The 24244-nt window shown below is 34.4% G+C and overlaps 2 protein-coding genes across 4 annotated transcripts in view; one reads left to right on the forward strand and one right to left on the reverse strand.

Moving 5' to 3' along the window:
• The window catches only part of IFT74 (intraflagellar transport 74), an 88614-nt gene that overhangs the window by 12542 nt on the left and 51828 nt on the right, over positions 1–24244 (forward strand). For all 3 annotated transcript variants that reach the window (XM_015544923.2, XM_042964707.1, XM_042964706.1), the window contains exons 3-8: positions 2078–2213; positions 4495–4543; positions 6008–6106; positions 6266–6326; positions 12687–12746; positions 14293–14354. In XM_015544923.2, the coding sequence (XP_015400409.1) occupies positions 2078–2213; positions 4495–4543; positions 6008–6106; positions 6266–6326; positions 12687–12746; positions 14293–14354 (467 nt within the window). The remainder of the gene's footprint in view (positions 1–2077; positions 2214–4494; positions 4544–6007; positions 6107–6265; positions 6327–12686; positions 12747–14292; positions 14355–24244) is intronic.
• Positions 19397–23272, reverse strand: LRRC19 (leucine rich repeat containing 19). Its single transcript, XM_007098504.3, has 4 exons — positions 23183–23272; positions 21056–21569; positions 20217–20402; positions 19397–19725 (listed from the first exon to the last, which is right to left on the reverse strand). Exons 1-4 carry the CDS (start codon positions 23261–23263, stop codon positions 19397–19399), a joined length of 1110 nt encoding a protein of 369 aa, XP_007098566.1. The 5' UTR covers positions 23264–23272.

Raw genomic sequence — 24244 nt, forward strand, 5'->3', positions numbered from 1 at the left:
CCCCACTGTGTTGGTGATGAGGAGAAAAACGGCAACACCCCAGTCTCTCCTCCCTGGACTGGGTTTCTCAAACCATGCTGTTCAGGCAGCCCTTACAGAATAGTGCTGGTGGTCAGCCTGTTCTCCACAGTCTCCCGCACCTCTTAGGCTCTTGGCTAAGATTCAGAACCTGGTGTCTTAAGGGGCCCTGTGCCACGTGGATTCCATTTATTGGTGTAGCACCACTCAGCCCTGCTGGCGCCTGAAGGGTCTTTTGTCCTTGGTGGGGCAATAGACCCTCTTCCCACAGTATTGGAGGAAGGAGACTTACCTCTCAGCATGCCCCTGAGATTGCAACTGTGCCCTGGGGCCAGCTCCCTCTCCCCCCCAGGCTTGTGTACATGGAAGCTGCAATGACTTCAGTCTGGCGAAATTTGCACGCTTTTGAAAGCTCCTATCTTTGATCTTCAATTCCTAAGGCTGTTTGCAAAGTAGAAACTGGCACTCTCAGTATTTTTTTTTCCCCAGTCCATGGTCCAGAGAAGTTTTTCTCTTGTACTAGCACAATACCACAATCCACAGCCTTTCTTTCTCTCCGTTTTGTTTCTCCACAGAAGGGGCTCCTTCCCCTCTGTGCCTACGCTGTTTTATCTCCCCCAGTTCACATAATGCATCTGTGTCCTGCTGAGCTGTCTCCCTTACCTGTGGAGACTTTTCTCTCACTCCACAGATTGATTTCCTGAGTGTTCCAAGTGTTCTGACCTCAATACAGCTGTGTTTGAGGGAAGGGAAGGGAAATCCCCGTAACCCTACTTCTCTGCCATCTTAACTCCTCTAGAATTTTAAATTTTAAAGAAGTATACTATCTAATTGCCGGGGTCCAGCCCTAGCAGATCCAGGGATTCCCGAAGGATGAATGGCGCCGGTGAAAAACTAAAAAATGGACACAGACAACAGCAGTGTGTTTGACTGGCCGCTTTATTGTGGCAAACGTGGCATTATATTTGTTAGCAATTTCCTTGTAGCATGCGTCATCTATTTGTCTGGCATTACCTAATTCTAAAAATGTTCCTATGTGTAATCACCCATTAAGGAACAACATGGTTGTTTTCTTGTAATGTTCCCTCCTGCTCTTTGCTTATTGATTAATTTCTTCACATTATTTCATTATGTATCTACGTTTATCTATAATCTATAAAGCATTTGCTTTGCTATTTTCATGAAAGGTCATCTATCTCTCAACACCTCAAGTGGAACACTTACAGGGACAGGACTTCTTAATTGTTTTTTTGAACCATTTGCGGTATAAGGAAAAAAGTTTTTGCTTTGGCCTGGGGTGCTGGGAAGGAGCTAAGAGGACCCTGGGAACCCACGCCTTATGTGTTCCCAGAGAGACAATGTATACCTAGGAACTAATGAACCATTCTGTACCTTAACCCACCAGGTCCAATCATCATCTTGAATGTCTCCTGGGGGCCAGGTGGGCCTAAGGTTGGAGTAACTTGTATCCATAGATACACTCCTTTGTTGCCGGAGTGGGGCTTTCCAATCCATTTGTTCCCTCCTTGGCTGGGAAATATATGGGGCCATCCTTCCTTTAGGTAGAGGAGTCTTTATAGGGGGTGGCAAGGGCTAGATGTAGGGCTGCATGATTTTCTTGCAGAATTTTCTTTCTTTCCCTAGTGGTTCTTTTCCCTGGGGCCTGTCGTGGGCAATTCGCCAACAGACGATTCCCCCAGGTACTTTGATTGGTAGGGGGGCTGCCCTGACCAATGCTAAGGCCAAATTACATAAAAGCAGGAGTACAAGAAGCTTCACTGTCAGTGGGCCGCCCTGCAGTCCCGATCCATCCACCGTCTGGGCCCTGCCATCAGGCTGGTTGGATAGCTTGGCTGCCGGCATCTATTGTTCATAGAATTTTAAATGTTAAAGACTTTTATTTAATATGTTCTATTTTGGGAATTCAATAATGTAAGGAATACTTTACAAATTAAATGTAATTTTAATTTTTAAAAAATAATCTCTTTGCTGTCATAACAGTACTAGAGGTATAGTGTTTTTCTAGTTTACTAAAACTGAAATCATGTTTTTCATTTAGATGCCACCTGGAACAGCAAGACCAGGCTCTCGTGGTGGTACCATTGGGACAGGGGGAGTTCTGTCTTCTCAAATCAAAGTTGCTGATCGTCCTGTAACACAACAAGGTTTGAGTGGAATGAAAACTGGAATGAAAGGTATCTCTTTTAAAAAGACGAGTATATTTTGTATAAGAAGTATCACAGTACCATATTACTGGGGGAACATGGGTGGCTCAGTTGGTTACTAGTGTCTGTCTTCAGCTCAGGTCATGATGTTGCGGTTTGTGAGTTCAAGCCCCGTGTTGGGGTTGCTGCTGTTACATGGAGCCCGCTTAGGATCCTGTGTCCACCCCCTCCTCAGCCCCTCCCCAACTTGAGGTCTCTCAAAAATAAACAAACACTAAAAAAAAAAAATAGTACTGCAGTACCATATTAGTTAGCCAAGAAGTGTAAAGAGGCCATTTTATTCAATTTTTATTCCTTGATTCACAAAATTATGGATAAAAGTGCTATGAAAATACACTGTGAACTTTAATCTTCATTTTTCTAAACATGGAGCTTTACTATAACTTGAAGAAATTGGAAATAATTTGAAGAAAAGCTCAGGAATGAAAATTAGGTTTCTAGTACTACATAGAAATATTCTGAAATATTTTTTGATTGTTTCCATATCAAAATTACACTGTTAAGGTATTTGTGTATTTATGATAAATGACTCAAGAAGTGTTACTTTTCTAATTAATAATCCATTATAATACGTAACTTCTTAAGTAAGGAATTGAAGCTAACACATTTTTTTACTGCATCTTTCTTTAGGCCTATGTATGTGTTTAAAAAAGCATAACGGTACACTTATGATTCAAAAATTGGTCTGTGATACATACAAATCAAAGCATGGTAAACTGCTTTATAACGAGTTTTTTATTTTCTGTATTTGTGACAGATGACTTACCAGGGATGAAGATATTCTACTGGGACAAAATTAATTATAAGATATTATGCTACCTTTTGTAATATAGTATGCCATGCCTTTCAGGAGACTTAAATTTTTTTACTTTATTATAATACCACTTAGCTCACTAAATATTAAAAAACAATTATTTAGTGGTATGTGGGTGGCTCAGTTGGTTAGCGTCTGACTTCGGCTCACGTCATGATATCACGGTTTGTGAGTTTGTGGGTTTGAGCGCTCTCTGCTGTTAGTGCAGAGTCCACTTTGGATCCTCTGTCCTCTCTTTGCCCCTCTCCCACTGGTTCCCCCTCTCTCTCTCAAAATAAATAAACTTAAAAAAAAAAAAACAAAAAACACAATTTTTTAGAAATGCTTGCTTGATATCAATACTGTGAAGAAATGTCAAAATTATATCATTGTCTAGTCTTCTCTCCCTCTTCTGATCATAGACCTCACAGTTACTACTCTCTATCCTTACTTTTTCCACTTTGCAAGGTCACCTCTCTCAAGGTTTGGATATTTAACCTAGGGGTACTTTCTTAGTCCTGCTGAAATAACTGAAATAAGATCATGTTTCTAAAAAAAGGGTCTCTAAGACAAATTATGAAAAATCATAATCTCTTGCATTGAGAAATCCACAGTCTAAATCTTCACTGTGCTTTATGATAGTTAATAGCTACTTGTAGCTATGTAAATTTAAATTAATTAAAATTAAATAAAAGATTCAGTTCTCTGCTATCATCAGCCACATTTCAAGTGTTTAATAATTCCAAGTAGCTGCTTTATTGGACAGTGTTGGTATAGAATATTTCCATTGTTGCAAAAAGTTCTATTGGATAACCCTGTTCTAGACTTTTTAAAAAATATTTATTTATTTTGAGGGAGAGACAGATTGAGAGAGACTGCAGGGGTGGGGGAGAGAGAGAGAGAGAGAGAGAGAGAGAGAGAGAGAGAGAGAGAATATGAATATCTCAAGCAGGCTCTGCACATGCTCACGAACCATGAGATCATGATCTGGGCTGAAATCAAGAGTCACCCACTTGACTTGTTGAGCCACCCTTGTGTGCCTAGACTTTCTTAGATTGAGTTTGCATTCAGTTAACCTGACCTGTAGAGTGTACTTCCTGTCTTAACACCGCTACCTTTAGTCCCATTTTTGTGATCTTAATTCAAGTTTCCATTATGTTATGATGCTAAGATATTAGTTCTCTTTTCCATTTTTTTTTTAAGCAAGCTCCACACTCAATATGGGGCTTGAACTCATGACCCATAAGATGACAAGTCACGTGCTTTACCAACAGAGCCAGCCAGGCACCCCAGTTGTCTTTTCAATTGATTCAATCTGTCATCTTGATTATCAGATTTATTGGGGCATAAATAAGGACTCAACAGAATTATGGAGTGTAATTGTGGTTGTGCTTTGGCTTTACTATTTTGGTGGTATTTCCAAACTGAACACTAATAATTAAAAAAAATTTTTTTTAGGTCCCCAGAGGCAAATTTTAGACAAATCTTATTATCTTGGACTTCTTCGGTATGTTCAATAAACATTTTTTTTTTTCCTATGCATGGTCATGAAGTTTTAACGCTGGTGCTTATTAAGATAGTTAGGTGTCTGTTGATTTTTAAGAATTATTTTGTGTTATAATTTCTGGTTAATTTGGCTGTGCTACAAAATATATGAGATAATACAAATAGGTCGAGATTTTAAATTGTATTTGTTTGCATGTGTGTGAATTAATTTATGTCAAGTTCACTATCATATAATGATAAGAATAATCTTTTATTATGCTTCTTTCACTAACTACTATGAAATATATTATTCATACCACTGAAATGTCATCAGTTGTATCTAATAAGAAAGGGAAAATGCATATACTTATTTATAATATTTTAGTGCAGAGTTTTACATAAATGTATAATTGGTCAGTTGCCACAAATGTAACCTAATTTTAATTAATTCATGAAGTTCATTATGTCTCTAAGAATGAAGCTCTAAATTGAGAACTTTGTTCGTATTCTTTATCTACCTTTTTTTGCTCAGATGTCCTACTGTTCAGTCTTCATTTTTCTGCTTTATTGTATTTTGTTCTTGGCTCATCATCTATATCTTTGTCTACTATTTCCATTGCATTTAATCCATCCTTCTATCATGTCCTAAAACCTCTGTTTTCTTTTTCATTTCTTCTGCAGTCTTTTGTTTGTCAATTATCAGGATCCTTTATGGGTCTCAAACTTCTAGAAGGCAATAGAGAGAAGTGTAGGTTTTCCCCACCACTCCTTAATGCTAACATTAGCATGAGGCCAGCACTTACATAGCATCTCTTCATATCCAGCCACTTTTTAATCAAAAGAAAGAAAGGATATAGAGCTATTTTTCAGCATTGCATATCCTCACTTTTCCAGGATTTGTGCTTCTGTATCAAAAAAATGGGTCTAGGTATTTTTGTAATTGTTTGACTCTATAGCACTAGTTCTCAACTGTCCATGATTTTTGCCCCCAGGGAGCATTTGGTGATTTTTGGACATATTTTTGGTTGTCACAGCTAGGGTTGGGGGTGTGTGCTACTGACAACTTGACCAGGGATGCTGTTAAGCATTGTACAGTGCATGGGATAGCCCTTCCCCACTGCCAGAGTATCCTTTACTGACCTAAACTGTCAGCAGTGCTGCTTTTGAGAAACCCCACCTTAGAGAGTAGCAGGAGCTGTGAGGATGACAATTAGGCATCTAGTTGTGTCTATAGATTGTTATTTTGACCAGGCTTACATTCTGGTCCTATTTCATCTTAATGATCAGAAAATCTATTTCAGTTTCTTATCATTTGGGGTATGCCTCATTTTAGTCAAACAGGCCACATCAATTGTTTTTCTTTTTTTAGTGAAATTTCACAAAACCACTTATATTATTGTTACACATTTATGAAAAATTTGCTTGACTAGAAAAGCTCTTTTCTGGATTAGGATTATTGCTGACTTTTTTATTTCTTTCCATTTAGAAGTAAAATAAGTGAACTTACAACAGAAATTAATAAACTTCAGAAAGAAATAGAAATGTACAATCAAGAGAATTCAGTATATTTGTCATATGAAAAGAGGTGAGTAGTTTTGCAGTTAAAATTATGCAAGGTCTTTTTAAGAGCAATATTCAATGTAATATGCTTTAGAAGTTTAATACCAAATTTGTAATTATACATAATGTTTATAATGTTCTTCTTATTTAGGTGTTTATGAATGTATTTGTTTTATGCTTACAGAGCTGAGACTTTAGCTGTTGAAATCAAAGAGTTTCAAGGACAACTAGCAGACTACAATATGGTATTTGCCCTTTTCTGAGATTTTTTTGAATATTTCCATTGTTTTTTACCACTTCAAAAAATATTTTAGATACTAAATAATACATGAATACATGCTTATGGTGAAAGATTGTAACAAGGGAGAGTATAGAGATTAAAGCCTCCCTTTGCTTTTTCCCTCATTTTTCTCACCAGAAATCATTTGGCCTAACAGATATGTATTCTTCCAGTCTTAAGAAAATACATTTACTTGCAGATACATATTTTCCCTAACAGTATTAAAATAATCATTTTAAAAGTAGCTAAAATTTCTTGGGTACTAACTGTCATTTCTGTAAAAAAACATTTTATCTCTCTATGGGTGGTTTTTATTATGAAATATTAAAAATTTTAATTATGTAGTGCACAGATTCTACTTCCATTCTTATGTTTCATCCAAAATACAGTGGTTGCCTTCTGCCAAAATAGAGTATGTAACATAAACATAGTTCCACCAAGGATTTTTCCTAATGTTTACTTTCTGAAGAGATAATCTCCTTGGCTTTGTTCATAACTGTCGCAATCTTTGGGGTGGTCTTGGCCCCATTACACTTTCTAGTGTCAGAATTTTCTTTCTTCTAACTCTGTAGGTGCTCTAGATGGCAGTGGCATTTGGTCTTAAAGGGGAAAACTTTTATCTCACTTCTGTTAAAAAATAGTGTTACATAAAACAAGAAACATTCTATCAGAATGGTTAGGTAAATTATGCTATACCTACTTGATATTGTTATATTGTACTTATAAACAGATGTTGTTGCTTATGGAATACTGTACTTCTCAAATCTGTTTAACTGTATAATCCATAATGAACATTTTGTAGAGCCTAGTATTCAGTACAGATTTTTTTTTTAGTAAATGTTTTGTTCTGAATATGAGGAAGTTTTTTATAAAATATGAAATGACATTAGATAAAATCATTTAGCTGTACTGGAATGCATTAGGTAAATTACTTATGTAAAGATATTAATAATGTGTGAAATATGTTGTTTGCAGGTATAGAGACCTAACAACTGATACAGGGAAAACATTTAGCTGATATCTAACATATAGTAAGATCTCAAATGTTAGGTTTTATTAGTACTTACTATTCATATCAGAAGTGAGATATTATATAAACTAATACATAGTACATTAATAAAGCTTAGTGTTTCAGAAAAAATTATACCCAAATAATTTGCTTTTAGTAGCCTTCCTATTCATCCATTCATCCATTGATGGACATTTGGGCTCTTTCCATACTTTGGCTATTGTTGATAGTGCTGCTGTAAACATGGTGGTGCATGTGTCCCTTCGAAACAGCAAACCTGTATCCCTTGGATAAATGCCTAGTAGTTCAATTGCTGGGTGGTAAGGTAGTTCTATTTTTAGTTTTTTGAGGAACCTGCATACTGTTTTACAGAATGGCTGCACCAGCTTGCATTCCCAAGTAGCCTTCCTATTCAAATTCTGGTTCCACAACTTGCTAAATGTCTTTATCTGCTCTATTTAGAACTCTGCATCCCAAAGCAACAGAATATACTTTCTTCTCAAGTGCACATGGAACATTCTCCAAGATAGATCACATACTGGGTCACAAAACAGCCCTTCATAAATATACAAGAATTGAGATCATACCATGCATACTTTCAGACCACAATGCGATGAAGCTTGAAATCAACCACAGGAAAAAGTTTGGAAAACCTCCAAAAGCGTGGAGGTTAAAGAACATCCTACTAAAGAATGAATGGGTCAACCAGGCAATTACAGAAGAAATTAAGAAATATATGGAAACAAACGAAAATGAAAATACAACAATCCAAACGCTTTGGGATGCAGCGAAGGCAGTCCTGAGAGGAAAATACATTGCAATCCAGGTCTATCTCAAGAAACAAGAAAAATCCCAAATACAAAATCTAACAGCACACCTAAAGGAAATAGAAGCAGAGCAGCAAAGACATCCCAAACCCAGCAGAAGAAGAGAAATAATAAAGATCAGAGCAGAAATAAACAATATAGAATCTAAAAAAACGGTAGAGCAGATCAACGAAACCAAGAGTTGGTTTTTTGAAAAAATAAACAAAATTGATAAACCTCTAGCCAGGCTTCTCAAAAAGAAAAGGGAGATGACCCAAATAGATAAAATCGTGAATGAAAATGGAATTATTACAACCAATCCCTCAGAAGTACAAGCAACTATCAGGGAATACTATGAAAAATTATATGCCAACAAATTGGACAACCTGGAAGAAATGGACAAATTCCTAAACACCCACACACTTCCAAAACTCAATCAGGAGGAAATAGAAAGCTTGAACAGAACAGACCCATAATCAGTGAAGAAATTGAATCAGTTATCAAAAATCTTCCAACAAATAAGAGTCCAGGACCAGATGGCTTCCCAGGGGAGTTCTACCAGACGTTTAAAGCAGAGATAATACCTATTCTTCTCAAGCTATTCCAAAAAACAGAAAGGGAAGGAAAACTTCCAGACTCATTCTATGAAGCTAGTATTACTTTGATTCCTAAACCAGACAGAGACCCAGTAAAAAAAGAGAACTACAGGCCAATATCCCTGATGAATATGGATGCAAAAACTCTCAATAAGATACTAGCAAATCGAATTCAACAGCATATAAAAAGAATTATTCACCATGATCAAGTGGGATTCATTCCTGGGATGCAGGGCTAGTTCAACATTCACAAGTCAATCAACGTGATACATCACATTAATAAAAGAAAAGATAACCATATGATCGTGTCAATCAATGCAGAAAAAGCATTTGACAAAATTCAGCATCCTTTCTTAATAAAAACTTTCAAGAAAGTCGGTATAGAAGGAACATACTTAAACATCATAAAAGCCATTTATAAAAAGCCCACAGCTAACATCATCCTCAATGGGGAAAAACTGACAGCTTTTTCCCTGAGATCAGGAACACGACAGGGATGTCCACTCTTCACCGCTGTTGTTTAACATAGGGTTGGAAGTTCTCATCAGCAATCAGGCGACAAAAGGACATCAAAGGAATCAAAATTGGCAAAGATGAAGTTAAGCTTTCACTTTTTGCAGATGACACGATATTATACATCGAAAATCCGATAGACTCCACCAAAAGTCTGCTAGAACTGATACATGAATTCAGCAAAGTCACAGGATACAAAATCAATGTACAGAAATCAGTTGCATTCTTATACACTAATAATGAAGCAACAGAAAGAGAAATAAAGAAACTGATCCCATTCACAATTGCACCAAGAAGCATAAAATACCTAGGAATAAACCTGACCAAAGATGTAAAAGATCTGTATGCTGAAAACTATAGAAAGCTTATGAAGGAAATTGAAGAAGATATAAAGACATGGAAAAACATTCCGTGCTCATTGATTGGAAGAATAAATATTGTCAAAATATCAATACTACCCAAAGCTTTCTACACATTCAATGCAATCCCAATCAAAATTGCACCAGCATTCTTCTCGAAGCTAGAACAAGCAATCTTAAAATTCATATGGAATCACAAAAGGCTCCGGATACCAAAGTAATTTTCAAGAAGAAGACCAAAGCAGGAGGCATCACAATCCCAGACTTTAGCCTCTACTACAAAGCTGTCATCATCAAGACAGCATGGTATTGGCACAAAAACAGACACATAGACCAATGGAATAGAATAGAAACCCCAGAACTAGACCCACAAACGTATGGCCAACTAATCTTTGACAAAGCAGGAAAGAATATACAATGGAAAAAAGACAGTCTCTTTAACAAATGGTGCTGGGAGAACTGGACAGCAACGTGCAGAAGGTTGAAACTAGACCACTTTCTCACACCATTCACAAAAATAAACTCAAAATGGATAACAGACCTGAATGTGAGACAGGAAACCATCAAAACCCCAGAGGAGAAAGACCTCTCTGACCTCAGCCATAGCAGTTTCTTACTTGACACATCTCCAAAGGCAAGGGAATTAAAAGCAAAAGTGAACTATTGGGACCTTATCAAGATAAAAAGCTTCTGCACAGCAAAGGAAACAATCAACAAAACTAAAAGGCAACCAACGGAATGGGAAAAGATATTTGCAAATGACATATCAGACAAAGGGCTAGTATCCAAAATCTATAAAGAGCTCACCAAACTCCACACCCGAAAAACAAATAATCCAGTGAAGAAATGGGCAGAAAACATGAATAGACACTTCTGTAAAGAAGACATCCGGAAGGCCAACAGGCACATGAAAAGATGCTCAACGTCACTCCTCATCAGGGAAATACAAATCAAAACCACACTCAGATATTACCTCACGCTAGTCAGAGTGGCCAAAATGAACAAATCAGGAGACTATAGATGCTGGAGAGGATGTGGAGAAACGGGAACCCTCTTGCACTGTTGGTGGGAATGCAAACTGGTGTAGCTGCTCTGGAAAGCAGTGTGGAGTTTCCTCAAAAAATTAAAAATAGACCTACCCTATGACCCAGCAGTAGCACTGCTAGGAATTTCCCCAGGGGATACAGGAGTACTGATGCATAGGGGCACTTGTACCCCAATGTTTATAGCAGCACTCTCAACAATAGCCAAATTATGGAAAGAGCCTAAATGTCCATCAACTGATGAATGAATAAAGAAATTGTGGTTTATGTGCACAATGGAGTACTACGTGGCAATGAGAAAGAATGAAATATGGCCCTTTGTAGCAATGTGGATGGAACTGGAGAGTGTGATGCTAAGTGAAATAAGCCATACAGAGAAAGACAGATCCCATATGGTTTCACTCTTATGTGGATCCTGAGAAACTTAACAGAAACCCATGGGGGAGGGGAAGGAAAAAAAAAAAAAGAGGTTAGAGTGGGAGAGAACCAAAGCATAAGAGACTGTTAAAAACTGAGAACAAACAGGGTTGACGGTGGGGGGGGGGGGGGGGGGGGGGGGGGTATTGAAGAGGGCGTTTTTTGGGATGAGCACTGGGTGTTGTATGGAAACTAATTTGACGGTAAATTTCATAAAAAAACTTAAAAAAAATAAATTTCTTTATCTGCAAAATGCGGATAATATCTACTTTATAGAGTAATTGTTAAAATTAAGTGATACATATGATGGGTCCAGAACAATGTTTGGTGGAAGGCAAATATGTTAGCGATTGCTATCATTGCCTAACTTTTTGAAGGAAGCTTACCTGGTGTTGTGTTTGTGCCTTACCTTGTTGGCTTTTTTGTTGTTGTTTTTAATTTTTAGAAGACCAAGAAAATCATTTTGTATTCTCACTGGTATAAATTTGTAAATCTGTTAATAGGCTCTCTGCTGCGGAAAAGAGAGTGACCGACATTCCCCAAACTTTTTGTCTTCTTTAGACACTCCTTTTAAGGTCAAACATCTTTTCAAAGCAGGCAAAGCTCACTTTGCCACCCTAAAAATGTGACTGGCCAAATGCATAGTGTATACTTAGGTAGTTCAATATTTGTTTTATCTTAGAAGATAAAATACACTATAAACAGTAGCTAAATTATGGAAAGAGCCAAAATGTCCATTGACTGACAAATGGATAAAGAAGATGTGATTATATATACGCAATGGAGTATTATTCAGAGATCAAAAAGAATGAAATCATGGGGTGTCTGGGTGGCTCAGTCAGTTAAGCATTGGACTTCAGCTCAGGTCATGATCTCGCAGTTCATGAGATCGAGCCCCACATTGGGCTCTGTGCTGACAGCTCAGAGCCTGGAGCCTGCTTCAGATTCTGTGTCTCCCTCTCTCTCTGTCCTTGCCCACTCACACACACTCTCTCTCTCTCTCAAAAATAAAATAAAACATTAAAAAAAATTTTTTTAAAAAGAATGAAATCATGCCATTTGCAACAACATAGATAGAACTAGAGTGTATTATGCTAAGCGACATAATTCAGTCAGAGAAAGATAAATATCATATGATTTCATTCATATGTAGGATTTAAGAAACAATAGTTAGAACATAGGGGAAAGGAAGGAAAAATAAGATAAAAACAGAGAGGGAGGCAAGTCATAAGAAACTCTTAAATACAGAGAACAAACTGAGGGTTGTTGGAAGGGTGTTGGCTGGAGGGATGGACTAAATGGGTGATGAGCATTAGGAGGCACTTTTTGGGATGAGCACTGGGTATTATATTTAAGTGATGAATCACTAAATTCTTCTCCTTAAACCATTACTACACTATATGTTAACTGGCTTGGATTTAAATAAAATTAAAAATAATAATAAAATTAAAAAAGATAAAATATTTAGAAGTAATAATAATTAAATGACTACTTATTGTTTTAAGATTGAATACCTATTTATGAATTATAGAGAAAATTTATGAAGACTAACAATGTTTTATTTTTGTATCTTTGTTTTTAGTTGGTAGATAAACTTAATACCAATACTGAAATGGAAGAAGTAATGAATGATTACAACATGGTAAGAAAATTTAAAAGTATAAGTAATAGATTTACATAGATCATATCACCCAAAACAAAGCATTTATATCTAGAAATAGTTTGATAAAACCTTACACACTTTATAGATAGGTATTACTTTGATCTTAAATATTTCTATTATAGTTGACTTCCCTTAGTTGCATTTTTTTCCATTAAAGATTTTAAAGTAATCTCGATACCCAATGTGGGGTCCAACTCACAACACCAAGGTCAAGAGTTGCATGCTTTACCAACTGAGCCAGCCAGTGGCCCCTTAGTTGCTCTTTTTAAATTTCTTCCTATTGGTCATATCTCCCTAGTAGATGCTTTAGTATCTTTCTACAAGGCCATGTTTGAACTGGTCTCACACACAGCATTAGTTAGGGAGTCTTGTCTGTATTTCCTTACATATAAATTAGTTTGCAATAATTTTGTTTCAGTATTTGCACAAAAGGAACTGACTACTCACTGGAAATACAGTTGCACTTTTACAAAGTTTTATAAGAAAGAGAGAAAAGTGAATAGTTATATGATGCCAGACAATACTACTTTTTGATTGATAAATGATACTTTGTGTTCAGTGTTCTTAGATTCTTTGGTAGACGACAAAAAGATAGAAGCTAACTTATTTTGATTACAAACATTTAGGAGAAACTAACATACATATAGCTTATAGTTTATATAACTTATAATTTCTTTATATAACTTTTATATAGTTTATAATATGGCTTAGAGCTTATACAGTCAGACTATTCTGTGAAAGCATAGAATTTATGAAATGACTTTCTAAATTAGAGTTCTAAAAACATGATAATTTTGTGAAATTAGTCTTAACTTTAGAACACAGGAAAATTCCCAACTTAAATATATAGATAGATAGATATATTTATATTTATATAGATTTATATAAATCTATATTTATATAATCCTGTATATATAGGATTCTATTTTTGAGTAATCTCTGCACCCAGTGTTGGCCTTGAACTCAAAACCCCAAGATGAAGAGTCATGCACTCTACCCACTAAGCCAGCTGGGCGCCACTAAAAGTATATTTTTCATGACAAATGTAAAATGTGAAAACCTCTTTATGTGTTTTGTCAGTTGTTTGGGATAGGTCAAAATTCTAGGCTGAATATGCACAGGTAGAGTCACATAGGAGTACTCAGGGTAAAATTCTGAATAATTTAAGAATAAAACTTGCGTTGGCCCTTAATTCAGCATATTACTAATCAACTGTTGAACAGCCAATAAATAATAGATTCTGTTTACATAAATTAAGTTTACATTGGATTATTTGATAGATCACTAAAGAACAGTGAATATTTTTGGTTTGAGATTACAATGCCTGTGAAAAAGACTTCCTTTTCCAGGGTTGTAGTTCGTTCAGTGAAATAAGTACCGTATTTTTTTTTTTTTTTTAACTTTGACAGTGGCGTTAGGATTATGATAATCTCTCAAGTTGTTTATGACCAGCATACCTTTTAAAGAAGTAGCTCAGTTGAATGGTAATTTTTATCACTAACTTCTGTGTTAACTCTTTATTCAGCTTAAAGCTCAAAATGATCGAGAAACACAAAGTATGGATATCATATTTACTGAAAGACAAGCGTAAGTACAATCCATGTAGAAATCAAACATTTACAAGTGCACTGTATTAGGCAATTTAACTTTGGAGTCCTTTATTTCCTGATAAATTTTCTCGTTTTCCTCTGTTACATTTTTTTATTTTAAAAATTTGAATATTTGCAAAACAAATTTTATTGTTTATACATTTGTTATCTTCATTTACCACTAAGAAGCCAAATCCTGTATAAATAAAATAACTACATAGATTAGATAAATAAAATTTCTGTTTTAAGTACTTTAAGATGGATGAGAACATCTCCATCTCTGCCACTTTTAATTTTATTAATTTTATTTTATTTTTAATTTTTTTAAGGTTTATTTATTTTGAAAGAGGACATGAACAGGGGAGGGGCAGAGAGAGAGAGAGAGAGAGAGAGGGAGAATCCCAAGCAGGCTCTGCTGTGTCAGCGCAGAGCCTCACTCAGGCTTGGTCTCAGGAACTGCGAGAGCACGACCTGAGCCAAAATCAAGAGTCAGATGTTCAACCAACTGAGCACCCAGGTGCCCCTACCACTTGTAATTTTAACCTGAGCTTTTTAACTATTTTGAATTATGATATTTAAGTCCCAGCCTAATAAAAGGGACATTATTAGTGAGCTATTTATATTATTTCATTTTTCAATTATTAGTTTATAATTAATAGTTATATTAATGCATATATATATGTATATATGGATCTTTATATATAACATGTTTAAAGAACATGTGGCAGTGACAGCAATGTCTACAAAGATGTAGATGTGATGTGGTTATCTTAGTCCGTTTGGGATGCTATAACAAAATACCATAAACTTTGTATTTTATAAACAACCAGAATTTGTTGCTCACAGTTCTAGAGGCTGAGAAGACCAAGCTCAAGGCACCAGCATGGTCCCATTCTGGTGAAGGCCCTCTTCATGGTTCATACCAGGCATTTTCTTGCTGTATCCTCCCATGGTAGAGGGGGTCTGTGGGATCTCTTTTATAAGCGTGCTGATCCTATTCATGAGTGCTTCAGCCTCATTACCTAGTCAGTACCCAAAGACTGCACCTACTAATACCTTTGGGGGTTAGGATTTCAACACAAATTTCGGAGTGACATAAATATTCAGATAACAGCAGTTAACATAATTATTCTTCATTGATTTTTAGCCTTAATTAAATACTATTTAAGGCAATGCAAACATAAAAAGATAAGCTATTATACACACACCCCATACATATTTTGTCTCAGAATTTTATCAGTATTAATCTCTTTGAGAGCGAGGATAATAAGTAACCATAATTACTGAAATTCTGTAACACCACATATACTGTCCTATTACTTATGCATGTAGAGTAAATATTTGATAAAGAATAGGATGTTTACAGGTAATTTTAAAACATTTGGAAGATAAATATAATTTTTCTGTTGATTAAAAACAAAGGAATCTCTTTTTCCTCATCTATCGTTTGATGCTGTTATAAAGTGTGCCTTAGAAATTACAAATCCTGGAAGTCCCTTCCCATTTACAAAGCAAATTCCATATTTATGGTGACCAGGTTGTTACTAGAAAATTTTCTTTTTTACTGTTGTTTTTGTTCTGGTTTTAAACCATTTAGCAAGTATTTATCAATTACCATACATAAAATACTCTCCTAGGTACCTAAGGAATAAATAATAAACTGTAGTCCATTTATATTTTATAACGGACTTTGGTAAAAAAAACTATATAAAGTGTTTTTTATAGAGTTTAGAACCTTTAGAGTCTAGAACATTTAGGTCCTCATTTCCTCATTTATCTGCAGTTGTATAATATTCAAGTCAGATTTGTATATATTATATGTACATGTTTTATAGATATTTCATCCAGAAAGATAACTGACAGATTATAAATTTAAGAATGCCATAGGCTTTATGTCTATTAGGTTCATTTAGTTGAGGAAAAAGTTCTTAAAATATGGTAGTTTGTCCTGAAATGTGAGAACTTTCAAACTTAATATCGGCAGTTTGTAATTGAGGCTGAGTGAAATTGGTTCTCCTGACCCTTTTAAGCAGAAAATTAAATTAAGAACAAAAGTTACCTTCAATAAGTTTACTTTTATATGCAGAGGGATAGACTTACTTCATGTGTTAATCAGATGGTCAACATCTCAGTAACACAAGGCTGTATCTTGACCACATTCAAAGGGAACAAGTAATTTCATACCTTGAGAAGGCAAGTCTAAAAACTTTTTTTCATTCTCTTTTATAGTACTACCATTTAGTGATTTAGTGTGGTGACTAAACCATCTGGTTTATTATGTAACACCTATTCATAATAAGTTAGTTATATTATGCAGCCTTAATATATTACTACAGCATTAAGAAACTTGGTTTTAATTTAGTTTCACATGCCAAAAAAAAAAAAAATTTAGTTTTGCATGCCAATATTCAATTATAAGAGTTTTAAGAGAATAGATGTAGTTTGCTCATGTAGCATTTCATTTTACTACATTTTTTTCAGTATTAATATTTGGCTCTTAGGAAATGATATTTTGGTAAAATAATACCTTTTTAGAAAAAGGTGCATTTTTGGGAATGCAACCTGGTGCAGCCACTCTGGAAAACAGTATGGAGGTTCCTCAAAAAACTAAAAATAGAACTACCCTATGACCCAGTAATTGATCCACGGGATACAGGTGTGCTGTTTGGAAGGGACACATGCACCCCCATGTGTATAGCAGCACTATCAACAATAGCTAAAGTTTGGAAAGAGCCCAAATGTCCATTGATGGATGAATGGATAAAGAAGATGTGGTATGTATATACAATGGAGTATTACTTGGCAATCAAAAAGAATGAAATCTTGCCATTTGCAACTACGTGGATGGAACTGGAGGGTATTATGCTAAGTGAAATTAGTCAGAGAAAGACAAATACCATGACTTCACTCATATGAGGAATTTAAGAGACAAAACAGATGAACATAAGGGAAGGGAAACAAAAATAATATAAAAACGGGAAGGGGGACAAAACAGAAAAGACTCATAAATATGGAGAACAAACTGAGGGTTACTGGAGGGGTTGTGGGAGGGGGGATGGGGGTAAGGGGCACTAAGAATCTATTCCTGAAATCATTGTTACACTATATGCTAACTAATTTGGATGTAAATTTAAAAAAATTAAAAAAAAAAAAGGTGCATTTTGTTTCCATAATTATCTCTTATAATTGAGATTTAAAACAATAAAGTATAAATGATATTATCTAGTAGGAAATTTTACATGTAAAACATTTATGTCCTTTATTGAAAACATGTTTTTATAAACACAGACAAATATGCATTATAAATAAGTGAGTTCTATTTGACAGGGCATATATATATCATCCTTTACAGTTTTTATTTTCCTCATTAGACATTTGAGCTGAATTTACTATTGATATAATGGCTATTCTGCAGAATATAACATATATCTACATTATTTTTAGTTTCTTTTTTCTAAGAAACTATTAGGTGCATAGGCATTTTGAGAAATGACACAAAAATAAAACAGTGTATTATACGCTTATGTTCCCATCTCCCAGCTCCATCAGCTCATATCCATTCCTGCTCCATACAGACCTCTAGGCACTCACTGCTGCCTTCCCTGTATTACGATGAAGTTCTAAAGATACTGTATTATTTCATCTATAAATGTATTTTATTTTAGTGTTTTAGAGATGTTCTTTTCTCTAAAAGATATAGATAAATACACTTAATTTCCACCCATATGGAAGGTAAAAATGATGGATTGTTTTTTACAGCTTTTAATGCCACTGTTTGCATTAAGTTATTAAATTATGATTGCAGCCAACTGAATTAGTAAATAATAAGAATTAGTAAATAATTAACTTCAGACCCTTCCTATAATAGTTTAAGGCCATTGTTGTCCAAACTACATTTTTTGGACCATTAATGTGCTATGAACTCTTTATGGGCATACTTCAAATAAAGGGTTTTGTTGTCAAGTTAAGTTTGGAAAATTCTTAAAACTTGGTTCTTGAAGAGCAGAGTATTTTAGCTTAGTAGAGTTTCAAATAAGTCATATGACAAAGAATCTTGTTTCACTTTGTTTAAACTCAGTATTTCCTATAGGAATTCTGTAGTAATTTGACCATGTACCTTTTTTCCCCCTTATAAATATTTCTGGGCATTTTTCTGGAAATTAATATTCTGTAAAACAATTTGGGAAACATTGCTCCATCTACAGGATCCCAACCAGCTGTGCCTGGACCATCAGAAATTTCTCACGTCCAGCCAAATTCATTTGAATAGAGTTCTCCTAAGAGAGGGAAAAAAAATATATTTTTAAAAACAGGATTCACAGATACTTGTGATAGCCACTTTGGAAGCCACCATACTGTTCAGTTGTGACAATCATGCATTATGGTGATGGTCTTTCTTTATAGACAAAATCAGTACTTTTTTTTTTTTTTTTTTTTTTTTTGGAAATCAGTAACTTGTTAGGGATTGTGCTTGGACATTGTGCCTGGGCTTTAAGTTAGTACTAAATTTTCAGGAAATTTATTGTGCTAATTCTGGAAGCATTGAAAAAATATTTTCCAATTCCATGAATTCATCCTATGAGCATAAAATCAATCTTAGTCCATTGTATATTTAAGCTTCTTCACTTTGACTTCTCATATCCAAAACCTTTATTTTTCACTTACTCCAGTCAATAAATGTTAATATAATTTAATATGTAGTGAATCAAATATCTGGGCTAATATGAGAATCAATTCATTTTAATTAATGAATAATTTACTTTAGGTCTTTTTCTTATTAGGATGTATGGTCTCCTGAATACTGCTGAGAAAAGTAATGCTTCTGTTGTAACTGTTAGCTACCGGATAATGTTGTTTACTATATTTGCACGTACTTGCTCAGTACCAATGAGAAAAACATGATTTTATGATATTCATGTGTTGTAATTAATATGAAAGTACTACTAGCCACAGTTTGGTATGTCACATGCCTAATCTCTATCTATGTCTAAACTGTGAGTGAGCCAATAACATTTTTAAAGAATCGAACATTGAAGAGAATTAATTTTCTTCACGTAATTCATGAGTATCTATATATTTGTCTTCAATAAACCCATCATCGTCTATTACAAATGAATGTAGTTGTTCAAATATTACTGTAGTTTCTTCAGAGTTTGTATGTGAGGCCTGTGAAAGAGAACTTGAATTTCCAGTAAAACCATCTTCATAGGTTTCTGCTTCATGCTCTTCCAGGCGATGATGATTGTAACTAAGCAGAAAATTATACCATATTGGGCATTTGATAGCAATAAAAATGAGGAATGAAGTCATCAGTACAGTGACTACCACACCGAGAAGAAAAGCCCAGCTTTTTCCAAGAAGTTTATGTTCTTAATGGGAATACCGAGAAAGAGAGAGAAAGAGATTTTGTTAAATTGACAAAAATAAAATAATCATAATTACATGTCCTAATAACTCCATAGTATTGGTATTAGAAATAAACACACATTCTAATTTTCTTTAAACAAAAGTTACTAAGACTACAATAAATTAAGATATTTCATAGTGTGGTGAGAAAATACCTTTTTTTCAAAATAGCTACCTATCTTTGCAGATACTGTTTATCAATTCACCTTAAAACATTATTGATTTATACCTGTTGAGAATTGTTACTTAACCAGTCAAAAGTAAGGCTCAGAGAAGTTAAATAAGTTGCATTATGGCATTGGATGGTAACTGGCAGAACCTGGTTTGGAAGCCTAGTATTTTGTAAATCTTTTGTTTAAATGAGGAATTGTTCTTTTACATTGTTTCCAGAAATTTAAAATTCAGTTTATTTAGTCTACTGCCCCAATATTAATATTTAAGACCAGTACATTACCTGAATTTTTTAAGTTGTTCAAAGAGCTGTTAAATGTTGAATTGTTAATGGACTGAGAGTGGTTATAAAGATCTTCATTTATAGGTGGAGAAAATTTTGAGTAGCACTCAGCATTGTATGGTACTGTTGTGATACTATAGCGTTTCAGGATATCTGGGTAGGCACATGTGGTGATGTTCTCATTTTCTGGTAAATCAGAATTAAGATTTGTTACGGAAAATAGGATTAATAATATTAATAAATTTTTATAGCTAACATTTTATAATTATTTTTACCTAGAATTTTTGGTAATGACCTGTTGTCATTAAAGATATATGAAAGAAACTCTTGTATTTGCCTAGCAACACTATAAGGGAAAGATTCATATTCTTGTTTATTAAGTTATTTTATGAATATAGTTCAAGTGTAATATGTTTATTGTTTAGTTTATGTATTAAAGTAAAGATGGTATGATTAAGATTGTGGTGAAAATTGATCACAGGCAGAGCATGGTTTACAGTTAAGCAAATAGGGCACCTGTTTTTATCTACTCTCTGGCAGGATATCCTAAGAAAAGGAAATACCTAAAAAAAATTACTCTTATGTATTCACACTGCAAACTTAATACATGAAGTGATAGTATCATTTCACATATATAGAACATTTAAAAAAAATTTTTTTTTTTTCCTGAAAGGCAGAGGAAGAACATCTATTCAGCAATTACTTTTCAGTGTTTCTTCCTGCTTCTCTTAAACAGGAATAGTTTCTTTTTCTTTAAAACATGAAGTGAGAGACTTTCCTGGGGTGGAACAATAAAAAATCAATCACATTTTGGTTTTGATTAAATTATGTTAGCTTACCTAGTGTCACATTTGAGGTGTTCAACCATTTCTGCAAATTCAGTAGACTACAAGAGCAGTTCCATGGATTTCCATATAAAATTATTGATTCCAGATGAAACATTTGTGGTACATCAAAATAGCTTATCAAATTACCTTGCAGATTCAGAAGTATTAGGTTTCTTAGAGGCACAAATATATCAGGATTCAGTTGAAATATTTTGTTTTGACAGAGATGTAACTGTTTTAGTTTATTTAAGCCTATGAACGCATCCTGTTGAATTATGTGGATGGAGTTTGTACACATATTTAAAATTTCTAGGTTGGAGAGGTTACCAAAGCTGTTATTATATAACATAATGATATTGTTCTCAATCAAATAGAGTTCAGTGAGTAAAAAATAGGTCTGTAGAACCCTTATGTCTGTAACATTCAGAGAAATTTGGTTATAACTGAGATCAAGTATAGTAATGTTTTTATTGATATCCACTGGAATCAACGAATAATTCATTTCAGTGAAATTATATTTGACTTCCTAAAAAAGAAAAAATCAGAAATTAATTAGGAAAAATATTAACAGAATTTCCCAAATTTTCATATCCAGGTAATTAGATATTTAGGATAAAATAGTTTTAGGGAATATTTCCTCTCTAATATTTGATGTTACAGTGTAAAAAAGGTAAAGAAAATACTTTTATTTCTTTATCGGGATGAAATACTGAAGATTAAGGAAATTCTGATACATGTAATCGAGCAAAGATCTTCTAGTTTACCATATATACTTTGTGTTATTACAGAAAGAAAGAATATGGGTGTAATTCCATTTATGTATGTGGAAATACATGGCAAATAATAATTCTCCTATTTAGTACTTCATTTGTGCAGATTTATAATGAAATTTAAAATTTGTTGTTTTTAAAAATCAGAGCTACCAACACTAGGGCTATTAAATCATTAAATCATTCAGAAATATTACTCAAGATATAAATCTATAGAATTAACAGCTCAAAGTTTTGTGTTTTAAAAGAAAATATTTATTGGGGCACCAGGGTGGCTTAGTTAAACGTCCAACTCAACTCTGGCTCAGGTCGAGCTGCGTCCCGGGCTCTGCACTGGGCATGGAACCTGCTTAACATTCTCTCTCTTCCTTGCTCTCTGTCCCTTCCCTGCTTATGTGCTCTCTCAAAAAAAATGAAAATACATACTTTATTAATTTTTTTAAGTAATATCTGTACCCAGCATGGGGCTTGAACTCATGATCCCAAGATCAAGAATCATGTCCTACTGACTGAGCCAGCCAGGTGCCCCCAGAAAATATTTATTTTATAACAGAAATTGAACCATGTATTGAATTTAAGAGCCAGGAAGCATGAAGAAGTGCTTTCCTTATTTGGGTATAGAGCCAAAAAAATAGTTCTTATTTTGACTATTTTTGCAATTGAAGTATCTCCCTAAAAACAATAATGTAACAACAATAATTTTCCTCATAAATATATGATTTTTTTTTAAAAAAATTTCCTACATTTTAAAAAGTAGTGTTTGGGGGTGCCTGGCTGGTTCAGTTGGTAGAGCATGTGACTCTTAATCTTCAGGCCCTGAGTTTGAGCCCCACTTTGGGAGTAGAGATTACTTAAAACAAGACAGTGGTGTTTATGTCCTGAAACTAATCTCACATTTTATAGTGAAAACTTTTAAAGAACTAAGTTAAAAAAAAAAAAAATGGGGGCACCTGGGTGGCTCAGTCATTTGTGTCCGACTCTTGATTTCGACTCAGGTCATGATCCCAGGGTTGTGGGATCAAGTCCCGCGTTTGGCTCCGTGGCTGAGCATTGAGCCTACTTGTTTCTCTTTCTCTCTCTCCTCTCTCTCTCTCCCCCCGCCCCCCATCTGCCCCTTTCCACCACTCGAACATGTGCTCTCTGTCTAAAATAAAAAAATAAATAAAAAGCATGTGTTTTCAATTTATAAAAAAAAATTTATAGACTGCTTTTGTCAAATTAGAATCCAGCTTACATATCACAGATTTTGAATATAGACAGCTAAACATTTGGTTATGATAGCTTGGATTTTTTTTCTTTTATTGTCTTGGGATATTTTACTAAATGTACACAAAGTATACCTTTGAAAATATTGGTTGTAAAAACTTACTGTTCTAGAAGACTGGCTGTCGTCTGATAACAATAGCCTGGAGAGGGGCCAAAACAAGATTGTGATGCATGTAGTTTTCATATCGCAAGCCTGATAGAAAAGAGAGTATTTCCATCTCAGTAGGATACTAGAACTTTAGAGATGATTGAGGACATTTTGATTTCCTTTTTTCTCCTTGTAAATCCATTTTTTCTTAAAATATGTAAAATGTAAAACAAGTACATGTCCCTGAACTCTTCCTTGCTCTCTAATCTTAACAAATTGGAAAGCTCCTGGCAAATGAAATTTGAATATATTTTAGAATGTTTATGAGTTCCTGAATTGATTGAAAAGAAATTTAATAGAACTGGTTGTGTATTTTAAAATTTTAATAATGTGCGTGAAAGAAAGTTTTACATACATATATACGTGTACATGTTTAATATGCTTATATTGTTATTTCTTGGGTTTTTTTAGATTTTAGGCATTGTCTGTTGGTATAATCCATTGACTTAAAACCGTAGGAGATGAGAGCCTTCAGCTCTTTTTCAAACACTTGCTACCTTCATCTCCAATCCATCAAATGTATGCTTTTTATCTCTTCATTCTCCAAACATAGTTACTTATAATTTTGGCTAGATGAGTATTCAGGGCTTATATTATCATGAACGTATAAATACTGTTAATGGCTGAGCCATGTAACAGGATTACTTTCCTGTTCCTGTACACTTTTTTTTCCTCTAAATTACTGTATTTTTCATGTGCTTAGTTTTATTTTTTATTTTTTTTATGAATTGATACCTAAACTCTCCCCTAACATATTGCTAAATAGTTTATACTTATTAGATATTTAATGTTCCATCTTCTTAAAGAAGTCTCTCCTTAGGCCTTACTTAGAATGAAATTGCTGGACTTTTTCTTGGGAATCCCTAAATGTTATTATCCTTAGTTTTTTTGTTTTGTTTTGTTTTGTTTTTCTCTTGGACTGGTTGGCTTTCCCAAAATGATTTTCAACTGTCTGAACAGATAAGGCCAGGTAGTGAGCTGAGAGCTGAGTGGTGAAAAAGGGGGGTTTATCTCAGT

The sequence above is a fragment of the Panthera tigris genome, chromosome D4 (assembly GCF_018350195.1).
Source record: "Panthera tigris isolate Pti1 chromosome D4, P.tigris_Pti1_mat1.1, whole genome shotgun sequence".
NCBI lineage: Eukaryota > Metazoa > Chordata > Mammalia > Carnivora > Felidae > Panthera > Panthera tigris.